The 20,245-nt window shown below is 37.5% G+C and overlaps 1 protein-coding gene across 2 annotated transcripts; it reads left to right on the forward strand.

Moving 5' to 3' along the window:
* The first annotated feature begins 339 nt into the window (after positions 1-339).
* On the forward strand, positions 340-14,887 carry LOC575298 (ubiquitin receptor RAD23c). 2 transcript variants are annotated; one of them, XM_794695.5, is made up of 5 exons: positions 340-562; positions 6,375-6,482; positions 8,112-8,360; positions 10,829-10,931; positions 11,597-14,887. In XM_794695.5, exons 2-5 carry the CDS (start codon positions 6,401-6,403, stop codon positions 11,640-11,642), a joined length of 480 nt encoding a protein of 159 aa, XP_799788.3. In that variant the 5' UTR covers positions 340-562; positions 6,375-6,400; the 3' UTR covers positions 11,643-14,887. The 2 variants fall into 2 exon arrangements, with proteins under 2 accessions (XP_799788.3, XP_011678212.2); XM_011679910.2 differs by having other exon boundaries at positions 345-562; positions 6,375-6,476.
* The last annotated feature ends 5,358 nt before the right edge of the window (positions 14,888-20,245 follow it).

Consider the following 20,245-nt stretch of genomic DNA (forward strand, 5'->3'; position numbering starts at 1 on the left):
CCTTCCTATTTAGATGACGTGATTTTGATCATTAAAAACACATCGATACCACTTTCATGGAAAAACAACACCACGACACTTAAGTTTTACTATATACTGCTGGTTTCTGTAGTCGCCCACACTCTCAGAAGTAGCATACTTGCTTGGCTTGTCTCTCCTATTCGTATCATAATCAGTGCATTCTTATCTGAATAAACAATTACATTTATCTGTAATGACTTTGTTGGATAGAAGCCTATAATAAAGACATTCCGTTGATGTGGAACGATCTTATTGTCTAAGCCTCCAATCCGGTTCTAGATCTATTCACTATTTTTGCAGTTTGCCTGTGGCGTGGCGCTACGTATAGATAGATACCAGTTCATATCACGCCGTTCTGTGCATGACTGTGTGAGTGTGTGTTCGACGCTGTGTGTCTTATGCATGGAAAATACCACCACAACTCTATTCTGTGTGCATAGCTTTTTGTGTGTGCTTCGCTTTATCTTCCATCTATCTCCTGCAAGAGGCGTGGTATATTAAATAACCGGCGTTTATTCTGAACATCAACGCATTTCGTTTGGTAAGTCTTCACTTACTTTCCTTATCTTTCAACATCATACGCTAACCCAGAACATAAACCATATTTGAATATTATGTTTCTGATGTATAATTATAGTCGGTAGACAGGTTTATAGTTATTAAAACATCAGTTTGATTGACGAATTTCTGCAGAGGCATATGTACACGTGCTTTTTGCGTGCGAAACCATAGAGTTATATTCATCAATCTTGTTTTATATGTCGGAGGCGCCCTGCTTTTTTCCCGCGTGCTATATTGGTATTGGTATCTTAATGGATATTACATACCAGTTAACCTTCCTGTACTTAGATACGTGTGGTTTACATATATCACTTTTTCCTTCGCTTTCTGTTGGTATTGCTCCGTCTGCTCTTTACTATTACAAGAGATTTGTTTGATTTTGAAGAAGAAAGAAATGTATATTATACCTCATAATTCTTCCGACATCTCGAGCTATCTGACTTATTAAAAATGTGTTAATTTATAAATACTTTGCGTGCCCTATACTACAGTATAGCCCTGTTAAACTCACAAGAGTGCTTCATGTACTAGCTTAGAATTCTATACATGTCACTTCTAAAGAATTTTTTTTTTTTTAACTGCATACAATGTATTTTTAAAAGAACCAACCTTGTATGGACTATTCAAGCGTATATGCTATAGCCTGATGCTCCACGGACTTCTCTGATTTTCTTTTTAAAAGGCCTTCAAGCACTGTTTCGTTGAAATGTCATTGCGTAAAATGCGACCTTCTTTCCGGTACCAAGGAAAGGGAAATAGTGACCATTTAAAACAGGATCAACGATTCTGCAAATGATTGTAACATACATGCATCCTATATCTTTGTTTGTGTGTTAATTGTGTGCATGAACATATACCCTATCTTGTAGTAGGTCCATGGTTAAAGTATATCATCGCTGTAAAAAAACATTGGTGTGATCATTGGGTCGTACGTTTATATATTTTTTTACAAATCATGCATGATCATAATTATTACTGATCAAAGTACATTGCTCTTTCTCTCTCTCTCTCTCTCTCTGCGTGTATTCTCGCTTTGTCCCTCTCATCCGTCTGAATTTCTGCCTATATATTTCTATCTGTTAATCTATTGTCTTGCAGTAAATCTCCTCTCTATTTCTCATACTCTCTCCGTCCCTCTTTCTCTCTCTCTCTCTCTCTCTCTCTCTCTTTCTCTCTCTCTCTCTCTCTCTCTCTCTCTCTCTAACTTGTTATCATGTTTTTTTTAATCTGTGTGTCGCTTTGTCCACTTTTTAAAACATTCCTTGCAATATTTATAATAATCTTTTATCACATCGATCCCATTATACTATATGGTTATTTTCGTATTATTAATAATAATACGAAAATTCTTGACATTGTCATACTCTAAAGCAGATGACGAATTTTAATTTTCACATGTAAGTTTTTAGACGTTTGAGGAGCCTGTCTAGATGGCATATTATTTGTCATTTGTTCTTTATTGTGTGACAATTTTTTCCATTTCATTTTTGATAGTTTTCAAGCTTTTACATTTCCGAAACATTATCCATTAGATCTGAGTTTGACTAATAAAATTGTAACTTAACCGCTTCTCACAAGGGACAGGAAAATAAATCTATGTAACGAATTCGAATTATATACAAGGCTACCGAGTCTGTATAGCGGCAAACAAATTCTGTGTGTACGTAAACTGCATGTAAATCAGAGATAAGGAAATTGCTTTTATCAAATCAAACCTTTTCCTGAGCAGAATAGAAATGTCCAAATGTCCAAATACAGAAAGTTTAAGGATATGTTATTTTCTCGGAATAGTTTACTTATGACATCTTGATCTTATTGTTTTTGTCACTAAAACACTTCGTAACACATCCTTACAACAATATTGTCGGAAATGGCCTTCAACCTTTTTAGAAAATTATAAGATCTGCTAAGGACAAGGTATATTTTTAGAAATGAGAACGTACAAACCTTAAATGATCCTCGAATTTTGTTTTCAGGCTCCAATAAAAAAAAAATACATATCTTTACCTTTCCCGCAAATGCTGGAAGAATGCTGAGACAGCAGTCGATCTTCCAGGTCTATGGTTTAATTATTCTCATTATATATACACAAGTCGGGTAGGCAGAGGGGCAAGAGGTAGCATCTTAACTGCACATCTCCCAGGAGTAAATAAAGTAAAGTAAATAATACGAGTATTGAGAGACATAGCACTGTTCCCTTCCAGCATTATGTTCCTAATAAAATATCTGTCAAACCTGTGTAACAAAAATACTTTAAGATCGAGAACCACACTCTTTTCAGTTCACATCACTGTGACCATGCATTACAATAATATGCTAGATCGTTTGCATGGATGAGTCATTTCTATAGTTAGCACCATGCAGGCACTCAATGCTTTACTACTGGACATTACACATGGTGAGGTCTTTCATTGCTCGCACCTCGAACAATAATCATGCATTCATTCGAGGTACTGTAATCGCGATGACTCAAAATAATCATATATAGGGCTTTCTAGTTTATAGTCACTGTCAGGCTCTACGCTACACAGGATCGAACCCAGTTGCATTACCAGTTATTCATACCAGCAGGGGAAAACCCCATGGATCAGAGATAGCCTCCTCCCCCCCCCCCGAGGGGAGGGGGGGGGGGGACTGGGGAGGGGGGGGGGCTAACTCCCAACATGACTGGCTACGCACCCGCGTCCAGAAAAAGCGTCGAATTCAGCTATACGACGTCGTCGATGTTTTCCTTCAAAAGGGGTGGGTTTTTTAAAAGTGTGTTTTCAAGCATTGATCGCACAAAATGAAAAAAGGCTACCTTTTCAGGGTCCATTTCAGAAAAGGTGCGATTCGCCATTAGGGTCCATTTCGGAAAATGTGCGATATATACGCCATTAGGGTCATTTCAGAAAAGGTGCGATTCGCCATTAGGGTCCATTTCGGAAAATGTGCGATACATACGCCATTAGGGTCATTTCAGAAAAGGTGCGATACGTTTTTAGGGTTCATTTCAGATAGGTGCAATACGCCATTAGGGTCCATTTCAGAGGTTGATGAACACGGGTGGGTAGCACTTGTGTATATGAGAGTGACCTCCCACCCCCGCGTAGGGGGCATAATGTATCTGTCCCCCGCAAAATATTCAGAATAGGGCACACATGGCTCATAACATAGGGTCGAAACTATAGTGCCGTATCTAGGAATTGAGGGGCAGAACCCTCCCAGGTCGTGAGATTGAGAGGGAAATAAAGCACTTGGTCCATGCCGCAAAATAGTCAGAATATTCTACTCGCACAAACCATTGTACATGCATAACAGAGAGTCGAAACAAGTGGCGTATCCATAAATTAATATAAAAAGGGGCAGCATACCCTCCTATGACCATAATGATCGGAGATGACCGGCGCAAGACAGATTTTTTTTTTGGTGGAGATATCACTACAGTCTGTGCTTGTAGACTAAGGACATCGAAAGAGCTCTCTATTCTCCATTCAATCCGTGCCAAGACTGTCATTGCACATAATCAATTCTATATTCTGTAGTAAGTGCTGTCCACGCATATACGTATTGATCCAATATATTACAGACGTTATGCAATGTTACAGACGTTATGCAATGTAAACTGCATACTAATTTGAGGATATAAAAGATGTGTCTACATCAGCAATCTTTGGATGTGAAATTATTCAAGTTATAGAACTAATGATAATTATACTACTTTTGATTTGCAAAAACCTTAAAAATAAAAAAGTCTCAGAAACATTACCCTAAGTTTGAAACTACCTTTTTAGACGTTGTAAAATTATTATCAAACAGCAACGATTCTGTAATCAAGAGTGGAAAATACTAGATCAAATACCTAGATCGAGGGTATAATACGGAAATGATGCAGTTTTAAAGAGAACGGGTAACACAGTCATTAATTTTCTTAGTGTATATAATATACATGTACAATGTCAGCGGGAAAACGCTTTTTTCTATGATTTAACGTTTCCAAATATGATCAGGATGATAAGAATTAGACTTTTCTATGAAACCAAACATGGTGTGGTACATGATTTGATTTGATTCGAAATATATAATGAAATTAATTTTATAAAAAAGCAGTTATCTCTATAACGATCGGAGTATCACTAATTTTGACCAACTTAAGAGGGTACACCCAAACACCACTCCCTCCTGCCCTGCTAATACATTAATGAAAATGTTTATATCATGTATTGCAAGAAATGATACCAGTGTCCCCGCCTGTAATGTTTAAAGGTGTCTTAAATGCTGTTGATAATTTTGCCGATTTTGCACAACAGATTGTTCATTTGTTAGCCACTACATCGCATTTGCGATCTCCAAATTTTTTCACAAAAGAAAAACACGGAAAACTACAAAAAATCTACACAGTAGTCAAATATAAACTTAAATAACCCTATTTTTAATGTATGATTATAATCTGTCATTTTCAACAAGATATTGTGTTCCTTTAATGAGAATAACAAGGGCAAGGTTTTAGGACCTTCGGTCTATGTCAAGTTCAAAAAGTTGAAAACTTGGACCTCGGTCCGACTTTCTTTGTTAAATTTGGCTTCAGCGAGTTAAAAGCCATCTCTGGGTTTAGAGTTTTAATATGAGACGGGCCAAAGATTTACAAAAAGTTCCCAAATTAATAATTTTGATAAAGAATTGTTGGTTAAAGATGCCGTACAGGGGTTCCAATTACTTGTAATAGCCTTGGTCATAACTGCCTCGAAACGGAACGGTGTGAACCAATTTAATCCCAAAACGTGTCTTACATGTTTAATGTGGTTCAAGTGATAAATCTCAGTGACTCTCTCGTAATCAAACTTACAATCAGACGGGCAATTTACATCTCAGCGGAGGAAAAGAGATATCTACACCACAAACAGTGGTGTAGCTACAGTGCCCCCATCCCTAACCCCCTCTACAATCCAACGAGTGATGAAATATTAAAAAAACGGAAAGATAAAGGCGAAATTGGCAATACAGGGAGACGCATAAACCACCTCACGAACGCATCCCCCATAATCAGTACCCTTGAAAATTTGAGCTTTATTTTCAAAATAGGACCGTTGCCCCTGCCCCCCCCCCTCCCCCTCCCCCGTCGTTCTAGTGACCCCTCAATGGTTGTACTCACGCAGAAGACGGTTTAAGTGTTCACGTTAGTCAACGTAAGTGTACAAACCAGTGACATCTAAGCAACTATAATTTGATAGTAATTCATATCGCAAATACCTGTACATGTATTTCCACGCACGTTAGGGATTAGCTAATTGACATTTCTTTTCAATACTGCGTCGGTACTCCTGGATAAAAAAAGGAAAACATATTTTTTAACAGTCAACACTCTGAGAAAGATAGACACAGATCAGAGGGAGAGAGAGAAGTGGGAGTGGGTGGTAAAAGAAAGAAAACATGCAAAGGGCAGAAAAGAATGGATGTCTGAAAGAAATGAAATTGCAAAGGAAGAAAAACAATTGTAGTCATTTTAATCATGTATGTAATCAATTATTAATATTTACACAAATTATTTTTTCGTTGATATACCATCCTTCTCTTTAAAAACGACAACAGGGGTTTGGTTAATTGCTATTTTTTGTGTTTTTTCTGGATAGAAAATAACTTCAAATCCGGTACATTCATGGAATGAGTAAAACATAATGCACGATATCATGCGACTACATGACTACATAGAAGCGCTATCTAATTAACATGATTGCAGCACTGGTATAACCTTGGTGTTCATGATTAGGATAATGATAATATTATTATATATCTCTTTTCTCTTTCCACTATAGCATCTGGTAGCAGTCCGATCGCTTCAATGAAGATGACGTCACAATTGGTCACGCTAGTGCTAGCAGTATTCGTCTGCTCAGCAGCAGTCGTATACTCACAAAGTCCATGTAAGTGCATTTTTGCTGGAAAAATGAATTTATACAATTATTGTAGGCATATAGAGTATAACGAAATAAAACGAGGTTACCATGAACACCATAAAGATTTCATGTTATTGCAAATGTCACAATTTGATAATAGGATGAAAAAAATTGAGAATTTAGAAGGAAATATTTGTCATATGTGCAAACAACTTGACTTAGAAAGAGAGAGGGGGTAGGGGGAGTTGGCCTACATGGTAAAATGTAATTTGTTACATTTTTCCTTGTTTAGGTTCGTTGCCAAGTCTATTTCTCTTAATTCCGCCTTATCATAGCGAGTGAAATCTTGCAGTTTCAGTTCCATCGCATGCTGATGTTGCACAAAAATTGCAACAGATATAAACATTCTATATTGCCATGTCACTACACGTTTAGATATGCACTGTTAGCATATTTCAGAATCAGGAATTGGTGGGCGTACACGACAGATAATATCTAGATTTGGCCTTTGAATATGGAAAATGTATTTGTTTATGAATAGGAAGCCTGTTTACCCTTTCATCTACATTACAACGGCCATTGTGCTTCGCGTTATGGTTATGCACAAACAAAACGAAAATGAGGTCAAGCGTGATACCGCTATGAAGGGTATGGAGAAAAACAGTGTTATTTTCTTTGAGGTAGCTTCAGACGAGCGATTAATCAAGGAACATGTCGTAATTTAACCTCATGTGCCCGGGCATGCCCTGTCACTGAACTTCATGACAGGTGAAATAAAATAACGTAATAAGTCTACATGTCGAGATTGAGCGATTCCTTACCGTCATCATGGGAAAATAGTCTACAAAAATGATTGACATGCAGAAGTTTAACTTACTATTGTTGACTTTTTGCAAATTGATTCAAATATTTCTACTGTTCGCAAAGCTCTATGGTGAATGTAACTATTTGGTTTGATGGAGACCAATATACATTTCTATGAATGCAATGCATGTTTCTGATGTTTAAGTAGTGAATCCACGCTTATAAAAAGCTTAGTACATACAGAGGTCAAAGGTGAATGAGGTAGATTACCTTCATTTTCAGATGTTTGAATACACGTAGAACTCGACCAAATAAAACGTAGCTGATGTAGAAGGCCTGTATATCCAAGAAAAGGCATCTTTTTAATATCATCCAACGGTACCGATACACGATATTGTGTTTCAGTTTGTATGCTTCACATCACATTTTCACAAAAGAATAAATTGTAGAATTGACAGATTATTGCTTTTCATGTTGATACATTAAATGGTAAGGAATACCTTGGAATGGGGTTTATTTCTGACATAATGTCTGGCAAGGAAGAAAAATAAGCTCTTATTTTGTTCAGATTTTGTTTACTTTTTAGAATTGTGTCTAGAACAGTCCCTGAACCTTTCTTCTGTGCCCCTTCTCCCGAAATTAATTCCTGTCCCCGAAATTAATTCCCGTCCGTTTTAAGCTTTAGGAGCATTAATATAATTTGACCAAAAACCTAGATAGCAAAATTTCCCAATATCCATAACTTTGCCTTAATGTGTACCTTTGATTTAATGTGTAACTTCGATAATAATGTATCGTCCACATGTTTAGTAATCACTGTAATAATAGAACTGCCATTATTTCCTCCTTCAGCTTCACCTCCTTCAGCTTCACCTCCCACCGTCCTTGCCACGGAGCCCATAACAACCCCCCGCCCAGCGGTAGCAACAACCCCTCCCCCTGTCGATAATGGCACACCAGCCCCATCCGCTAATGGCACTGACGCACCGACCCCAGTCGTGACTGACGCACCGATGACTAGCGCTAAGGACGACGATGACGATGGTATGAAAGGCGATGGCGATGGTCAAAAAGGACATGATGAGGAAAAGGAAGGCGGAGGTTTGTAATGAAACATAGATCTTTAGAAACTGTTAATAATATGTGAAAGTCTGAAATACAAGTTGTTGCCCATAAAAGTTTGATTGTTTTCATTCTAACCCCTAGCCTTTTCGTGTAAGGATTGTGACGTTATGCATCTTGAGAGATAAAGTTTATATCTTGTCAGAACTTAATCAATCAAACTCCTCTCACTTTATTCTTGATAGATAAAGTTCATAATTATGCATAGCACTTTATTGATCAATCTCTATGACTCTGAAGACCAATCAGTGAAGTACTGATAATTAATCAACTTTATCTGTCGAGGATAGAACATATCGTCACAATCACTTCAAGTAAGAGGTTAAGCAAACATTATCCCCATTTTATGTGCGTGTACAGTTAAAGTCGTTTTTAAGCTGTCGTAGCTATACAGAGTTGAACTAATACGATAATGACTTGTGTGAAGTCGTGGTGTCATATAAGACTACAAGCTTTGACCGTTATAGCATGTTCTAATTTTTTTGTTAAAGCATAGCGTTTGTCCAACATTTTTATGATTTCAAATAGCTCCATAATATATTCGCTATTGCATTATTAAAATAAGTGTGTATTGTCAGCCAGATTGACTTGTAACCTTCCTGGGCTTAATACCAACATTTTCTGTAATAATAATAATAATAATACATAACATTTATTAGGCGCTTAATACTGATGTTTCTAAGCGCACAGTGTTCTGATTAAGAGAAGACTATAACCCGTAGAATTAAATTAGAAGAAAAAGCAAAAATACAAAAGTAACATAGATAAGGTAAGAAAAACAGTGGCAATCAACTAAATAAAGACAAATATGGTGCGCACCTCCATTGACCGACGCACAACTGCAATTTACAATTTGAAAAGATAGGTTTTGAGTAGAGATTTGAATTGAGATACAGAGGGGGCGCAGTGAATAAAGGCGGGCAGTTTGTTCCAGAGAGCGGGGGCAATAACTGAAAAGGCGCGGTCACCATACCGGGTGTTAGTGCGGGGTCCAGGTGTTAACAGTAATGTGGAAGATGAACGAAGTGTTCGTGACGACGTACGGGAACGTAAGGATATGAGATCGGAAAGGTAAGAGGGGGCTAAGCCATTGATAGCTTTGTAGCACAGGAGAAGAATTTTGAAGGATATGCGGTGGTGAATTTTAAGCCAATGTAGTGAGTTCAATATTGGAGTTATGTGCTCTGATTTACGCGAGAGAGTCACAAGCCGAGCAGCGCTATTCTGTACCCTTTGAAGTGGGACTAGATGTGACTGAGGGAGGCCAGAAAGAGAAGAATTACAGTAATCGATATGGGTCGAGACAAAAGCATGGACTAATTTTGAAGTTGTGGGTCGGTCAAGTAGCCTCCTGATTCTACTGATCTTATATATACCAAAGGAAGCAGACTTACAAATATTACTAATGTGTTGTTTGAAAGTAAGATTGCTGTCAATATTTAAACCAAGGTCACGCACAGAAGCACAACAACTGAGAGAGCCATCACTCATAACAAGATCAGGAAAGGGGTCTGAGTTCCGAAATTTAGAAGTAATATGAATCATTTCAGATTTTGAATCATTAAGGCAGAGACAGTTTTGAAAAGACCAGGTTTTGATTTCATTGAGGCAACTGGTGAGTTTGTTCGCGGCTACTGTCCTGCTGTTTGGGTGAAGAGTTACATAAATCTGGGTGTCGTCTGCATACATAGTGTGTTGAATGTTCTGATGAAGGTTAATAACATTTGAGAGAGGGCTGGTGTAAAGAATAAACAGGAGGGGGCCGACCACGGAACCCTGAGGAACGCCGCAGATGAGGGGAAATGATTTCGAGTTGGTGTCATTGATGATCACCTTCTGAGTTCGGTGCATGAGATAGGAGCGAATCCATTGAAGTACGGTGCCGGTGATGGAGAAGTCGTTCTCTAAGCGATGGAGTAACAGGTCGTGGTTGATAGTGTCAAATGCGGCAGTGTAATCAAGCAAGATGAGGACAGCTTCATTACCCTTATCTACAGCTAGAAGTAGGTCATTTAGGACCTTGACAGTTGCAGTCTCAGTAGAATGATGATTCCGATAGGCAGATTGGTGGATTGGAAACAAACCGAGATTGTCAATGTGGGCTTTCAGCTGTAGGAATCGGATCTAGCTTACAGTGTTTAGAAGGAAGTGAAGTGATGAGCTTCCTGACTTGTGAGAGGGATACAAGGCAGAAATCAGAGAGTTCATGACGAGGGCCTGGAGTAATACATATCCGATCATAAGGCTCTCGGTATATGATAGATCATTGTACATCTGCACAAACCAATTTTAAGTGCAAATAGCCGTGCATTCAGTGTCCTATGTACTCTGTCTCAGTGTGCCCGTCTTTCTGCTTGTGACGGACTGACTTTATGTATGTACAGTGCAAATATTGATCTTTTCCTTTTTTTGTAATGTTTTTTATATTTCGTGTCTTTCTGCTTCAGGTGGACTGAGGAGAGGTGATATAGCTCTAGCGATCCTTGCAACTATTCTTGTTGTGGCAGTAATATGCACCTTTATAGGACTGTGTTACTGGAAGTACAAGGGGTGAGTATTCGATGTAGGAATATCCAGTTAGGCTCAAATATACATGTTATGGCGCTTATTGAAGAGTCCGAACCCTCGAAATAACCCAGATATTAGGATGCATTTCAAATAGTTTTGCCACCTTCAAAGTGCTTTATTGGATCTTAATTTCTTTCAAAAATTTACTTTGGAACCACTTGATATAGGAAATCACATTGTCTTGCGCATATAACAATGCCTAATGTTAAAAAAGTACCGTATTGATTAAAGATTGCGCACCTCAATAAAAGTGTAATTAAGAACATAAAATTCGGTATGAGTCAAAGTCTAAACTGTTTCTTAGGTAAGCCTACCTATATGCAATTAAAACCAACAGTGTAGCTATAAGATTTATATTCCGGAGGATTCATAATTCCAAAAGAGCAATATGTTCTTAGATCATCCGAATCATCATTACGAATCCTGCTCATTTCTGAAATCACATCCACTGTTCTATATTTAGAATTATAATTTACAAGTTTTAAGATTTAAAAAACCTTAGGGAAAGTGAGCTGTTACCGTCTAAAACCATATTTCGGAATGAACATATTCATTAATATTTGTTCCCCACTAACAAATTCACCCCATCACCATCAAGATGATTTATTGAGGTATCCTCCATTTTCCTTTTCTCTACGTTTTCACAGAAATTCATACGTCACAGTCACAGCAGATACAACCTACAGACAATAATTGTAATCCTGCCTGCAAGCATCTATACAATAACATTAATCAAACGGTATCATCTGTAGCAATAAGATCAATAATAATTATAGCAGACGGATAGACGTTAGGTCTATCTACTTTGTACAAAGTCGACGTCTTTCTGTTGTTCATTCAATACAAAGAACAAGAGAAGTTGCCTTGGTGACATGGGATATTCTCAAAGCTTTGAGGTGGGCAAGTTCTAGATGTTACCCCAATAAATATAAATATCTCGTTTAGTTTACCCGATGATTTTAATAGGTTGATGGCCTTATTCCTAGCGGGGGGCGTGGCCAAAGGGAGTGGCACCTTATTCGACATTCGTCGGTTCGCCATTTTCTAAGGCTGTTGGGAAATCTCAAAGAGATGTTGATGATTCCTTTGCTTAATTGCTCGTTGGTAAATTTCAGCTACCTCTTCGAAACCCTTCCCATTTAAAATAGTCTGGCGATGCCCCTAGTCAATATACACAAAATAATTAATAAAATACAGACTTCGGTATGTACTTTTGAATTTCATAATTCCTTCATATAGCCTGAGAAACACCTTTGATTTTCCCAGTTTTCGTAAAGATCGTGGAACATCCTTCTTTTGTTAGCGTTTGTTCCCGAATGAGTGCTTTTTCAGCTTCAGATATCAAATTTTAATGTAACTAAGCTGATAGTATGTAATACATATACAGTGTGTTCGAAAGGGCATTATGTATAATGTTGTCTGCTAGTTAGGTAATAATTTATGGAACGCTCAAAACATTGTTTGGAACTTAAGGCTGCGAGTCATTAGTGATACATCTTAGTGTTATAAACATTACATTGCCAATACGATTTTAGAGTGGTTGTTTGTTGTTACTGTACATACAATTTTTAGTACTAAACTTACGTTTTTATTGTATGGCAGATGTCACGATATGACTGTAAAAAAAATCCTTGTGATGTATTCCAAAGAGGCTCACTATACTTTTAGAAATTACATATTCTCAAAGGATTATCTTTCCATTGATACACGGTCACATTATAAGGGTGGTAGATTTTTATAGCCAGTTGTGTCAATTTGCACGTTCTGTACAAGAACAAAATACAAGAAGCAAATTATACATTACTCGTGTCTATGTTGGAATCATTGTATTGCTATGATGTATATAATATGGTGCTTTGATTTCAGGCATATATTGCACATTTCTCGTGTAATCATTGCTAAACACCATACGCCATGTCCCAGAAATTGATTTGTTTGTGCCTATAGAATCAATGCCTTCTTGCTTTACATTCTCGGCATCACCGACATGGATCTGGTACCAAAATATATTATTGAATGCAAAGTACGATTTAAGACCAATGAGATTGCAGGGATAAAACATCATACGTGAACGCATGATTCTGATTGGTTGATGTTATGTATACGTTACGACTAGACTATGAAGCGTGAAGTACATTCAGCCAATTCGGTGATATCAGGTCAGAGAAGTGCCATTCACTTTCACTGGTACAATGAAAGGGTGTGGCCAATTGCCACATTTTGCAGCGACGTCAGAATTTTGTAAATAGTTTCTGTACGGGAGAGAGAGAAAATGTGTTACGACATAATCATTAAAAGCTTTGTATAAACGCAGGCCAGTGAACTTCTTTCTCTCTCCCGAACTGAGAGCACATTCAAATTTTCTGTTGCTTGTATCATTATGAATGTTAGAATGAAAGTATGCTTACATGTAGTTTTTATATAAAGCTAGTTGCTTAATAAAATATGTTTTTGATATATTCACATTGGGTATTGTGGAAATGTAGAATTGGTAGATTATTGCTAGTTTGAGACGTATAGCACAGAGGAAAAACGGGGGCATTTGCCCCATCTTGAACGAAAAAAAGTAACACCCAGTTTATATGAGAAAACGTTTCCTATCCTCGACGCTACGCCACTGTTGGTCGTCATCAATTTCCTGAAAACGGATCATTCTTTTCAAATATATAGCTTCAATTAAACTTTCAATTTAGAAACGTCATCTTCACCTTTTTGTCAGGTAAAATCACGAACAAAAATATTAAGTATGTGTAATATTTAAAGGCTATATATGCATTGGAGTCAGAGTTTGAATATGTTTATGAGTTTGAATTTAAAATATAAACATTTATGCTCTCAGGTCTTCTAGCTAATATCTTTTACTTACTTTTTCCTGATGAAATAAAAGTTTTAATACTCCTGTACTTATTCATTATATTATGAGAATCATGACTGATGGATAAACGATGTAAATAATAGTTTTAATAGCTTATTATATGCTAATTGATGTTTATGCATTTTAGACTTCTTAATTCACAATTATATGTGTATATTCTGACTGTTCACACTTTGGTTAAGTAAATTAGTCTTTGAATATAATGATTCATGTATAATTAAATAATTTTGTCGCCTTTTGAAATCGCGTGCAGTTCATATGTAACACTTCACAGAGATGTTTATGTTGGACGAATCTCCGTGATATACTTTCCATTGTACATTGTTACGTCATAACTACATCCTATTTGGAGAGGAAATATACAACTGGCATAAATCTTTGTTAAGTGTCTCGTTATACAATTGTCATACACCTGTTACGAATAATTGTATTTCAATAGTCATAATGCGAATTGCATACATTAGTTGTTGCTAGGTAGGACAAACAAAATGGCTTGCCCTACCTAACAACATGGACTATATGCAATTTGCATACCGACTATTGAAATAGAATTATTTGTACCGGGTGAATGAAATTATTCGTATCAAAGCACCTCATAAAGACGTTTGTATCAAATTTGGTTACAGTACGAAAATGGCCTATTGAAATTGAATACAGCGGCCAAGTGCGATCGATGTTTTCAATTTTCACTGGATGAAAGGCGAGAGAGTTTCGTTTGTTTTCAATTAGTGTTCGATCAGCCGTAACTTGTGCTGTCAATGGCTCAACAAAATCTTACATTAAACCAGCAATAGCTTTGGATAATGTATTTATGTAAATGTTTTTGCAATTGACAAACGAATATTCGAATTTCTCAAAAATACGCCTTGATGGAATGATTTGGGTTCGTCATGGCAAAGTGAAAAAACAAAACATTATCGAGATCAAAGAACGTAAACGTGTGTGACTGATCAGTTTTAGGTTGTAGGAGAAAATTGTAGAGGTATTAATGAATTAGAATGTCGCATTTGGTTTTTAAATTTCAAATAAAATGTTTACATTTTGCCTACCTGGTCCATTGAAAGTATGCGTTGAGTCACAATTTATTGATTCTACGTTTCGTCGATTCCAGCGGAACGGACGTGACATTCAGACATTGGGTGTGAGCGTGTGTGTAGGTGTGAGGCAGGGAGAAAGTACAGATTTACGCATGCATGCACATCCTAATTCATAGATATTTACGATCAGGTAGAGCGTAGCGAGCGGAGCGTAAATTGGCACGGGGTCCATTTTTGTAGCAGGCCAGGGGCGTGGAGCGTCATTCAAAGTCGGGGGCCGGGGGACCAACAAAAAGGGGCACTTTATGGGAAAAAGGGGCACCTACAAAGGAAAACCTCAAACCGAAAATATACATTGGTATATACCCCTACATTGTGATTACATTATAAGGGATGATTTTGATGTTAGTTTCTCTCTTTAAATGGTCCATACATTTACTTTGCAGTTCGGTGTGATGGTCTGATTAAGATTTTGTGAGGTCGCAGTGCAAAAAAAAAACAACTACATCTTATAAAGACGAAAAACAATCCTGATTGTGTTTTAAGCACAACCTTACCATGAAAGACTGAAAAGATCTTTAATAGGAATCGCAATTATATCAACTTTAAATGCGAACGAGCGCAGCAAGCCAGCTTTGGGTAAAATTAAAGAAAAAGTTGCTCTAAATCGCTTGAAATGATGGGAGCACATTTTGTGGGGAAATGAAAAGGGGGCACATTTTCAAAGGGAAAAGGACACTTATTAGAAAAGAAGGAAAAAAAAGGGGAAATACCGGAGGTGAAAAGGGGGCACTCCTCGCACTTAATAAAGGGCACTCACCAGAGACGAAACAAGACAATTATGAAAACAGAAAAGGGGCACTTATTACAGAGGAAAATGGCACTAATTAGAAAGGATAAGGGTCACCTCTCAAATTTGAAAAGAATGACTTATAAGAATAAAAAGAGAGCATACAAAGAAAAAGAATCACATGTCAAAATATAAAGAAAACCTCTTAGATTGAAAAGAGGCGACTATAAGGTGAAGGAGCACTTATCAGAGATGGTAAGGGGTACTTATTGTACATGTACCTGAAAAGGGACAATCACCTGAGATGAATAGGGGCGCGTGTGATAATTGAAAGGGGCACTTATTACAAAGGAAAATGGGCATCTATGAGATTTTAATAGAGGCATTTATCAGGTGTCAGAAGTGGCATTATGAGAAAGGAAAGTGGCTCTTATCAAAGAAAGAAAAGGGGCATTTATCAGAAAAGGGGCACTTTTCCTATGTAAAAAGGGGCACTTTAGGGGTACCTTGAAAAGTGTGGGGAAACTATGCCCATCCCCTGCCTCCCCCAGTTCAGCCGCGTCTGGAATGTAGGCATTTAATCACGGTCAGATGAGCATATTTTAATACCTTATCAGAACCCCCTCCCCGAGTAGGAAGCATTTGCCATTTTAGAACCACATTAGGCGCATTTTCAGGCACTTCCTGGAGTAATATGACGTAAAATTACTTTCTTCTACCCCCTCCAAGAGTAGGGATGTTTTGCAATTTCATAACCACATTTGGCGCAATAATGTCCACCGCACTTCCTGGAAAGAAAACGAGGCCTTCTGATTGGTTATAAGTTAAAGAAAAGTGATCTGTCAAGTGGCCCCGCAAGTGGCGAGACGTTGTATATGCTTCATTGCTACACAATGCATTAAAGACGGTGGTATGGTGGGGGTAGGGGGGGGGGGAGGTGTAGAGGCCACCGATTACCGACAAAACTAGCCACCAATTACCGACAAATATATTAATGCCAATGTCCCAATGTCTACAGATTTAACCCTATACCCTATATAAGTTATTATTCAGTCCCCCCCCCCCCCCCCCCCCCCCCCCCCCCCCCCGCGCGAAACGCGCGGAAGCATTGACACTTCGTTACACTATTAGAGACAGAAGACGATTCGATGTACCGTTCCCGACTCTTTATGCTTGTTTCGCCCCTCCCGTGCGAAGCGCAGAAGCTATGACACTTCATTTAATTATTAGAGAAAGAAAACGATTCGTTGTACCGACTCTTAATCATTTTCTGAATTTTCAAAAATATTTCTTTGTCCGATAAAAAGTCACAGTTCGTAGGGGAAAACAAAATTTGCTGGCCGACCGTAATAATACATCTCACCGACTTCAAACTTCTCCATTGACATAGAGGATCGAGCAAGAATACCGACACAGCAACATAATTATCTATACGTATATTTCTTGCCTCTTCGGCGTGGTGACTCCACCCAACATCCCCTCTCTCTCTTACTCCCACCCCTCTTCTCTCAGGCTCTTACCCCCTCTTATCTCTCTCCTCTCTTCCATCCCCTTTTCTTTTGTTTCCCTTTTCTCTTCTTTTTTCTTTTTCTTTCTTTTCATTTCTTTCCTCTCATTCCTCTTTCTCTTTTTTCTTTCTTTCTTCTTTTCTCTTACCTTTCTTTCCTTTCTTTTCCTTTTATTTCCCTTTCCCTCTCATTTTCCCCTTAACCTTTTCTCATTTTTCCCGCAATTTCACTGACAATATCCTGACAGATGGGGTGGGCGTGAGGGTGTCGCACCCTCCACACCCCACCTCTAGCGACGCCCCTGGTTTTTATCCCAATATTCTGTAAAAGGAAATGCAACTCCTCATGCTCTCGCACCCTTCTGCTATCGTTGTTTATAATTCTCTTTTTCCTTTCTCCTTTAACTCTCTTAAATTCTCTCTTTCCCCCCTTTTTCCATCTCTTTTTTTTGGTTCTTCTTGTGCTTTTTTTTTGGGGGGGGGGGGAGCTACACGCCTGGCAAGAGGCTCCCCATATTATGCACACTGCAAAATTGCGCATCCCCGCCCCTTTCCCGGTAAAAAACACCTTTTTATAATATCACCCCCTTTTTTTCTTTTCCCTTCTCATTATTCTCATTTTCCCCCTTTTCTCTCCTCCGTCTTTCTCCCTTTCTTTTCCCCTTCCCTTTTCTCCTCTCCCCTTTTTTTATTCCCTCTTTTCTTCTTCTTTTTCTCTTCCCTTTTCTTTCTTTTCCCCCTCCTTAGTCTCCTTTTCTCCCTTTTTGCCCCCTGAATCCACCACGGGAACAAATAAGGCTTTTACGGAAATGATTTTATGAATCCACAAACTGCCAAAGCTTGTTGGCGCTTTTTTGCTGAATTAAGCTTGAGGCCCCTGAGCCCCGCCATAGCACAAGCCCTGAAGGGAGTGCTGCTGTCAAGGCCCAATGTAATTCACCACAACTGTAAAACCAATTTTTTTTTTCATTATCTAATGTATTGTTAAAAATTGCACAATACTAGAATAAAAGTATCATTAAAACATCAAATGCTTTTCCGTGTGCTTTATGTTTTATTTACATCAACATTCGTATTGCCTTTCCAACAACATTACACTTCGACTTATTTCAATAAACAATGTACACATTAGTAACAAAACATGTACAGCACACAAAAATATTCAGAAATTCTATACTATTCATATTTACATGGAAGGTTTGAAAAAATTACAATATACAAGTTCAGGTTCCACCACTATGTACACTTTTCATACAAAAAAGCCACAATCCTACAACTCTATTTGCATTTTCAGAAATTTACATGAAAAGTAAATAAATTACAATAATATTAAATTCCCCTATTAATTTTATTTTGGAGAAGAAATGAATCTCATTAAAATAATATATATTGGATCCTCTGTGAGATGGTTAATATTATTTATTTGTCAATGTGATTTGTTTGTAAAAAAACAAATTCTGAATACCGATAACCAGAGTCCCGTTGCATAAAACTTACCACTGATGGTATCTTTGCCATCAATATTAGCAATACAAGCAATACACCGGGGGAAAATAAGAGAGAGGAACAAAATACAGTGAATAGATAATCATGGCCACTTTGACTGCTATGTATGCTTGCCAGGAGATGTAGAAAACAAACCCAAAAGTAAACGGTATATTTATATGGAATACACCAAACGGCAGTCTTTTTTACTCAAACTTATTGGTTTAGTCTAACCACTTTCGTAATCACCCCACATTGTTTAATAATATCTTCACAATTCACAACCACTCATGTATTTTTTTTCTATAAATCCCTGATTCCTTCAACAAGAATCTTGATGTTTTCTCTGAATATCAAACTGCATCATCCACTTCAACAGTAGTAATAGTGCAAAAGCCATAAAAATACATATAGCTGTCATAAATTCTTGCTGTTGTTCAAAAAATTGCTACGGTTATTAGAACAGTCCATTCCATTTCATTTCTTGTAAATTGTAGGCATAGCAAGCATGAAATGTGGATTTTTGCTTAAAGCGTAAGATATACTGATTTTTCTGTTTGGTGCAAAACCCTTCATACAAATAAGATTGAAGTTATTGTGTTGATGCAGGATAAACATGTCACAAACCATAAATGTAAGACATGAACAGTGACTATACAGTCTACAATCAGTGCATGTGTGCTTGTCATATGACTACCTGAATATTACACAAGCTTATATTCTTTGCATCAATATCATAACATACTGGTCTGGCAAGCTATTTGTACATGTTCAACGTTCAAGAAAGGTCTACCACACTTTTGAAAAGTAGGGCAACTTAAAGGTAATACAAAGTTTTGGGAAATTTTGAAAATTGGGTGGATAGTGAATTTTTACAATTTTCATATGTTTGGAAGCCTCTTTGGATGTATTATAAGCACTACAAAAATTAGCCCCTAAAACACTTCTGTTTTCGAGAAAAATTGAATATAAAAATTTACCGGTGCTCCCGGTAAATTTTGATAAATTTCAAATAGCGCCTATGGCCGTACAATGGTAGCTGCGACCATGAAAATCTCAGACTATGTAGTTGTGATATATAATTTCCAAACGGGAATAGCTAATCGGTCGATTTTAGTCAAGAAACATTGTTTCAAAGCTAAATTATTATATTGACCTTGAGAGGGAGCTATACAACATAAAGAGTTTATTATTTATAATTTCATAACTTCAGACTCGATTTCAACCGCGACAACGATCAATGAATATTGTAGGAACGCATATGCTTCTAATATGTTCATTTGAACCGAATTCATGACCCCATACCAAAACTTTGTAATACCTTTAACTCATGCCTAAATCACTTGCTTTCAACCTTAAGATGGCTCCAGACATACTTAAGGTTACTTAAGGTTGACTTCTGGAAGCAGCTTAAGATGCCTCGCCTCTATGTACAGGTCCTGGTTAATTGATAGCACTCGGGCAGTATACCGGTAGGCGTTATCTGAGAGAGCTGCTCTGTAATTGTACTTAAACTCAGTAATTTGCCAAAGACTTGCCAGCCTATTTTTAGATTCAAAAGCAGCATAACAGCTACAAATATCAATACTCCTAAGAAAGCCT

Source organism: Strongylocentrotus purpuratus, unplaced genomic scaffold, assembly GCF_000002235.5.
Source record: "Strongylocentrotus purpuratus isolate Spur 01 unplaced genomic scaffold, Spur_5.0 spur5_scaffold_3, whole genome shotgun sequence".
In the NCBI taxonomy this organism is placed as follows: domain Eukaryota; kingdom Metazoa; phylum Echinodermata; class Echinoidea; order Camarodonta; family Strongylocentrotidae; genus Strongylocentrotus; species Strongylocentrotus purpuratus.

Excerpts from the sequence above, each read along its gene's own strand:
- LOC575298 (XM_794695.5), top strand. The coding sequence starts at position 6,401 with ATGAAGATGACGTCACAATTGGTCACGCTAGTGCTAGCAGTATTCGTC. Across the intron at positions 8,361-10,828 it reads TGAGGAAAAGGAAGGCGGAG|GTGGACTGAGGAGAGGTGAT; the intron begins GTTTGTAATGAA and ends TTTCTGCTTCAG. Across the intron at positions 10,932-11,596 it reads TGTTACTGGAAGTACAAGGG|AAATTCATACGTCACAGTCA; the intron begins GTGAGTATTCGA and ends ACGTTTTCACAG.